At 38.3% G+C, this 7,314-nt stretch overlaps 1 protein-coding gene across 8 annotated transcripts in view; it reads left to right on the top strand.

Moving 5' to 3' along the window:
* TRAPPC13 (trafficking protein particle complex 13) overlaps window positions 1–6,831 on the top strand; it is a 30,937-nt gene extending 24,106 nt beyond the window's left edge. For 2 of the 8 annotated variants that reach the window (XM_015563065.1, XM_015563063.1), the window contains 4 exons: window positions 1,023–1,221; window positions 2,387–2,487; window positions 5,324–5,474; window positions 5,599–6,829. In XM_015563065.1, coding sequence (XP_015418551.1) covers window positions 1,023–1,221; window positions 2,387–2,487; window positions 5,324–5,474; window positions 5,599–5,706 — 559 coding nt within the window. In that variant the 3' untranslated portion in view covers window positions 5,707–6,829. Of the gene's footprint in view, window positions 1–1,022; window positions 1,222–2,386; window positions 2,488–5,323; window positions 5,475–5,598 lie in introns of all 8 variants that reach the window. The other 6 variants (XM_006762417.2, XM_006762415.2, XM_006762416.2 and 3 more) reach the window with 4 other exon arrangements.
* The last annotated feature ends 483 nt before the right edge of the window (window positions 6,832–7,314 follow it).

Here is a 7,314-nt window from a genome sequence, read left to right as displayed (position 1 = left end):
TTACCTTATTATGTTGGTTAGATATAGAAGAGTTCTTAATCTCCCATTCTCCCACTGGGGAAAACAATTTTCCATTCTCTTCCTATTATTTTAGTTCATTTCGGAAATAATTACTTAGTTTATAATATTATGTTTCTTCCAATTTTTTTTTGTCTTAAGTTTTACATATGTCTCCTTTTTCCCCAGTTGGCCCCTTTCTTCTTATTCTTAACTATTTTTTATCATTATAGAGAAGAGAAAAGGATATATAAAGTTTTGATCTTTATTGCATTTTTTTCAGTTAATTGATACATATCCAATATTTTAGGTAATGTATTGCATTCTATTATAAAGAACCTCAAGATTTTCCATATCAACAAAAATTAAACAAAAATAAATCCTCTCAGTATAAGTTCTGTTGAAACAACTCACCTGTTCTTTTTTTTTTTTTTAATGTATTTTATAGATTTTTCACAGAGAGGAAGGGAGAGAGATAGAGAGAGTTAGAAACATCGATGAGAGAGAAACATCGATCAGCCGCCTCTCGCACATCCACCACCGGGGATGTGCCCGCAACCCAGGCACATGCCCTTGACCGGAATCGAACCCGGGACCTCTCAGTCCGCAGGCTGACGCTCTATCCACTGAGCCAAACCGGTTTCGGCTTTTTTTTTTTTTTTTTTAACTCACCTGTTCTGTTTTAGATCTTTGGATGGTAAATCATTCAGTTCCTTTCAAAAGGAACAATCACATGATTTTTCTTTTAAAAGATGCTAGAGCAGCGGTTCTCAACCTTTGGGTCGTGACCCCTTTGGGGGTCGAACGACCCTTTCACAGGGGTCACCTAAGACCATCGGAAAACACATATATAATTACATATTGTTTTTATGATTAATCACTATGCTTTAATTATGTTCAATTTGTAACAATGAAATTGGGGGTCACCACAACATGAGGAACTGTATTAAAGGGTCGTGGCATTAGGAAGGTTGAGAACTACTGTGCTAGAGAAATCTCTCCATCTCTATCTCCACCCCTCTCAGTGTAACTACGTTTGGGTCAAGAACCTATTTGCAGCCAATGGATACACGCCAGTACTTATATTGCCTAAAGCCCAAGAAGGAGTTTGCAGAAAAAGCAGGCATCATTAAAGGGGTAACAGTAATCGGGAAATTGGATATAGTATGGAAAACAAATCTAGGTGAAAGGGGAAGATTACAGACCAGCCAACTTCAAAGAATGGTGAGTCTGGGGAAAACTTCGGGTTTTGGTGTGTGGGGAGGGGCGGGTAGGTAGGTAGGACAACTTCAGTTTTCCTAGGTCTACACACTAAAAACCAGAGCAGTATAAAAGGCATTAATATTACAGGAGTATAAGAGATAAAAGACTAATAATTTTACTGACCTCTAGGAAAAAAATTGGTATTGAGATAAATGGAAAATCTTCAACTGTTAATTTATCATTTATCCTTCATATGTGGTTTTTTCCTTTACCAAACAGAAATTAAAATATCTGCTTATCAGTTGTTCCCTCCTAAGGTGATTCATACTCTCTGTTCACCTAACTTCCACTATATTAAAATTTTCCTTTTTGCAGTATCCTGAAACTCTTAACTACAGTCACCTACTCAGTTTATACCATTTTTAAGATGTTTAAAATCTGAGTCATCAGCAACCAGGGTGTGAGTCCCACTAAAGTGACCTTGTAAGCATTGGTTGGATACCTCATTTCTGCTCTGAGAATAGGGGTAGCTACCAGTCTTCCTTTCTTGTGTTAGAATATACTACAGAATCCACCCTTAGTGCTGAATATTACCTGTTCTGATATATTCTAAACTTAACTGTTCTTTCACTGTTTGAGGTAATAATTTGAAAAAGATTGTTACTGGCCTATTTTTAATGTAACAGTTAGCTATCATCCTGCCATGGCATGTTCCAAGCTTTCGTGTTTCTGTGGTCTATCCCTGCCCATGTGTCTTGTGAAAAGACATGATTTTCTTCTGGGATCATTTCAGAGTGATCCTCCTCTTTCTGTTTAGGCAGTAATCGTCCCTATTTAGAGCTATGTGTATATGAGCCACAGTATCTTTGGAAAGCATCCCTTTAAGATCAGACCTCCTGAAATGTCTTTACTATTTATCTATGATATTTATAGACCTGGAGATTCATTATAACACTACTTAACATGGAGTAATTATAGCAAAAACAGGCAGGGTCTATAGTGGTGTTCTGCAGGTAGTGGCGGCAAAAGAAGTTAGAATGAAGAATAGAATAACAGAAAAATATTTTCTCAAAACATCATCTTGGAGACCCAACAACTGTTGAGTGAGTGTCCTGCTGTGGTACCTTCATAACAATGGAAAGGATTTATAATACATGTATGTTAACTGTGTTGCTTTTTCTTTTAGGCTCCAGGTTATGGAGATGTTAGGTTGTCTTTGGAGGCAATCCCAGATACCGTAATCCTAGAGGAACCTTTTCATATTACGTGTAAAATAACAAACTGCAGGTAATGCCAATGTTTGTGGATAGATGTCCTTTCCTCCTCATCCACCTAAAAGATAATTTTTATTCCCTTTTTTTCTAAGTTATATTTTATTTTTTAATCACAGTTTACTTTTAATATTATTTTGTATTGGTTTCAGGTATACAGTATAGTGGTTGGACAATCATATACTTTAAAAAGTGTTCCTCTGATATTCCTGGTACCCACCTGGCACCGTACATAGTTTATTACACTATTATTGACTCTATTCCCTATGCTGTACTTTACATCCCTGTGACTTTTTTTTTTTAATATATTTTATTGATTTTTTACAGAGAGGAAGGGAGAGAGATAGAGAGCCAGAAACATTGATGAGAGAGAAACATCGATCAGCTGCCTACTGGGGATGTGCCCACAACCCAGGTACATGCCCTTGACCGGAATCGAACCCGGGACCCTTCAGTCCACAGGCCGACGCTCTATCCACTGAGCCAAACCGGTTTTGGCCCCTGTGACTTTTATAACTACCACTTTGAACTTCTTAATCCTCAAAGAGAATTTTCAAGTCTTTTAAATATGTTGTCACCTTTTAAGTTTCCTGTTGACATGTAGCCTTTTCTGACGTTAATGTTGAATACTGTAGTTGTTCATGTGGTACCTGTACATTACATATTTTTGAGGTTGTGCTGCATTAGGCAATTGATGTATTTGATTACATTCATGCATTATACCCTATGAGGTAGGTATTAATTATTCAGTCTATGCAAGAGAAAACCAACTCAGAGTTTAAGTGACTTTATTTAAGCTCAGAGAGCTAGAAAAGATGGGGTCAGAATTTGAAACTGGGTGTATTTGACAAAGTCCATATTCTTTTCATTGTTTACACTTCCCTCACACTTCACATCACTAAAGCATGAGATAGTAGGTTCTTATGGAATAATCTATATATATAAAAGCCTAAGCGACCATAATGACCAGTCACTATGACACACACTGACCACCAGGGGGCAGACACTCAATGCAGGAGCTGCCCCCTGGTGGTCAGTGCGCTCCCACAGCCAACCTCCCACAGTCCCTAGCCCCCAGCCTGCCAGCCCCAGTCAGCTCCAATCAGGGCGGCCGGCCAACCTCCCGCAGTCCCTACCCTGGCCCACCAACCTCCCATTGCCCTTCCCCCTGAACTGGGCGAGATGGCCCCAATCGCTCCAATGGCCAGCCAGGCCGAGAGACGCCACCTGTGCACGAATTTGTGCACTGGGCCTCTAGTATATTACAGATTTAATGTAACAAGGCGGATTTTTCTGAGCTATACTTACACTGGAGCTATGTCTTTAGTATCAAGAAAGTAAAAATAGGTTATGAATTTAATATAAGGGATAACCATAGATTGGAAAACAGGACTTTGATAATAAAGGGAAAGTATAATCTAATTATTAGAAAGCAGAGCCCAGAGCTTTGAAGCCAGAAAAACCTAGGATTAAATCCCAGTCCTGTCACTTTTGGTACTCCATCTATTACTACTTGGTATTATTATTTGGGGCATTTTAAGAACATTTCAGTGATGAGTCCCAGCCCTCACTGTGTGAATATATAATCCTTTATAATCCATTTTCATTTCCACCTTACGATTTTTGAGGGAGATAGGAAATAGTCATCCTTCTAACTTAAAAAATATCTACTTCCCCTATGAAGCCACCTAGACCCTCCCATGCACAGTTAATATCCTTTTCTCTCTTACAGCAAAGTTTAATACAGTTTTTTAGTGACACTCATATATTGCTACAATTACTAGTCTTTTCCTCACTAGATTGTGAATTATTCAAGGGAAGGGCCATGTCTTACCCAGTATTGCCGGCCACATTGGAGGAGCTCAGCAAACAATACACACAAGGCAAAGACCCTGCGCATTTACAGTGGGGTTTTGGATTTTTTGTGTTTGTTTGCTTGCTTCTTTCGAGGTGTTTGAGGTATAGCAAATCCATTATTGGCCAAATGACAAAGTGCTATCAACATAGTTTCTGGGTTTCTGAGAAACTTAATGCGAAAATTCATGTAGTGCATCTAACCTGGTCTGCAGCACAGTAGACATTTCAAATGTTTATTTAGGAGACAGAGGCCTATAAAAGCTAAGTACCATTAAATTGTTATATCTAAAAATCAATAAATTAATTTTTAAGTAAATATTTTAAAATATGGAGCCAACTATGGAAAAAAAAAAGAGTTGAAGGTAGTCATGAATGGTGGTAGAGTATTTTTCATTACGAGCCTTTGGTTTGTGTGTTTTTTAAACAACATGCATACTTTCATTAAAAGTTGTTTTAACATATTTAAGCTGAACTGATTATATCAATTGTAAGCAGAAGCAGGCTTTTTATGTTAACAGTGAACAAACCTGAATAGTTTTCACTTCTTATAAATCATGTCAGTCATTTTCTGTGTTACCTCCATGTTAAAGAAACATAAATAGGAAAAGCACTGGACCAGTCTCCGTTTGTTATTCTATTTCCTGCGGATTACCTAACAGAACTAGGAAGGATGCATAGCACCAAGATTAGACACAGATGTCTGGAAGTCTCCCAGAGAAGTGGCAAAGCAGGGAGCCAGGTGTCTAGTGAGAGAACCAGAAGGCCAACAACCAGAGAGGCAAATTAGTCTCAGTGACACTAACCCTAGAAGATGCTATCTTCTTTCATTTTCCTGACTCTAGCATAAGTGAAATAAAAATGATATATTTTAATTTGTTTCTGGCTTTTAATTCTCCTGGACACCCAAAAAACAAATTCACTGGCAGTAATGCAAGAATGTCCCATCCTTCTTGTGAAAGGAACAAGATTTATTCCTGTTTTTCTGATTCCCCCAGCAGTGAAAGGACTATGGACCTAGTTTTGGAAATGTGCAATACCAATTCTATCCACTGGTGCGGCATTTCAGGAAGACAGCTTGGAAAGCTGCATCCCAGTTCCTCTCTCTGCCTTGCCCTTACTCTACTGTCTTCAGTACAGGGACTGCAAGTATGTTATCTTTTCAATCATTTCAATATTTGGGAGCTATTAGCCCGTTGCATGTACTGTATCCATACTTTCTCTAGTAATTACCACTGACTGAAAACTTAGGCCTATATTTTTCTCTCAATAGAGCGTCTCCGGCTTAAGACTAACAGACACGTTTTTAAAGAGAACATATGAATATGATGACATCGCACAAGTCTGTGTGGTATCTTCGGCCACTAAAGTAGAAAGCTGAAGAAAATTTCCAATGTTATGCTTTTCATTGAGTTTCACAGGACTTTCTGTATTTTTTGTCACCTTTGTAAAATGATCAAGTCAACAGTAAAAAGAAGTATGCTATTTAAATTTCTTTCCTGTAAAACAGTTAAAATATTAAATATTTGTTTTGAAAAAAAAATCTACTGATTATATTTTGTGTTATATTTTAAAGAAACATTTGTACATTTTCTACACATATCCTATTTGTTTCATTTAGATAACAATTGGACTTCGTTCTTAAAAAGCTCTATATTTGAGGTCATTTGTCCCTAGCAAGTATCTAGACCAGGCATCAGCAAAATTTTTATGTAAAGGGCCAGATATTAAATATTTTAGGCTTTGCAGGTCATGTGATTTCTATTGAAGATACTCCACTCTTCTGTTGTGGTGCGAGAGCAGCCACTTGGCCAAAAGAGCACAGTGGGTTTTACAAATCAGGCAGCCAGCCTACAGGCCATAGTTTACTGACCTTTATCTAGGTACAACTGTTTCTTAAAACTTAAGAATTTTTATATGTTATTCAGTAATATTTCAGTTAAGTCCAGATTTTTCGTAGCTCCTCAGTTAACAGAAAATGTTTAAAACAACTGAGATAGTCCTCAAATAACCTTGTATTTACTAACAGAGTATGAATTCTTCTAGTTGTTTTCAAAATTAGTGTATTGGTGAGTATCTGTGTTAGTGTATACATATAAACCTGCACATGTCTAAGTTTCAGTTACCAACAGCAGATCAGAATTGGTTTTAATTCTTAGATTATTGCTTACTCTCTTAACTTTTAACTAAGAAGCTTGACTCTTTTCTAAGTCCCAAAATCCTGTTGTTTTTTTTTCATAAAAAAAAGCCACTTATTTTCATAGGCATATTTAAAGAATTTCCAGCTTCTGATATTTGACTTTGAATTCTAAATCATGTATTAATATTATAAAACTTTCTACCTCTGCATATAATCACACTAATTTTACTTATACCTTGAATAAAATAGTGAAAAAGATTGAAAACAACTTTGCAACATGAGTATGTTTTCAATATTTTGTCAGGGAAATAAAAGGTTATGCTGTTAAATAAACAATTATTTTGGTAAGTGGAAATGTAAAGATGTCCTATATAATAAAAGCCTAATATGCTAAGTGTCCCGGTGTCTGTTCAACCAACCAAAGCTAATGCTAATGATCTGCTAAGGCTGCTCAACCACTATGATGTGCACTGACCACCAGTGGGCAGACACTCGACTGGTTGACCAGTTGCTATCACGTGTACTGACCACCAGGGGGCAGACACTCGACTGGTCTACCAGTTGCTATCATGTGTACTGACCACCAGGGGGCAGACACTCTGACTGGTAGGTTAGCTTGCTGCTGGGATCTGGCCGATCGGGACTGAGTGAGATGGGCTGGACACACCCCAGCGCCCTCCCGAGCTGGCCAACCTCCCGCATCCCTCCCCAGCCCTGATCGTGCACCGGTGGGGTCCCTTGGCCTGGCCTGCACCCTCTCACAATCCGGGACCCCTCTGGGATGTCAGAGAGCCGCTTTTGGCCCGATCCCACAGGCCAGGCGGGGGACTCCACTGGTGCACAAATTCG

The sequence above is a fragment of the Myotis davidii genome, unplaced genomic scaffold, assembly GCF_000327345.1.
Source record: "Myotis davidii unplaced genomic scaffold, ASM32734v1 scaffold135, whole genome shotgun sequence".
Lineage (NCBI taxonomy): Eukaryota > Metazoa > Chordata > Mammalia > Chiroptera > Vespertilionidae > Myotis > Myotis davidii.
Note: the sequence above shows the minus strand (reverse complement) of the source record. Positions and strands in the feature narration are given on the sequence as shown.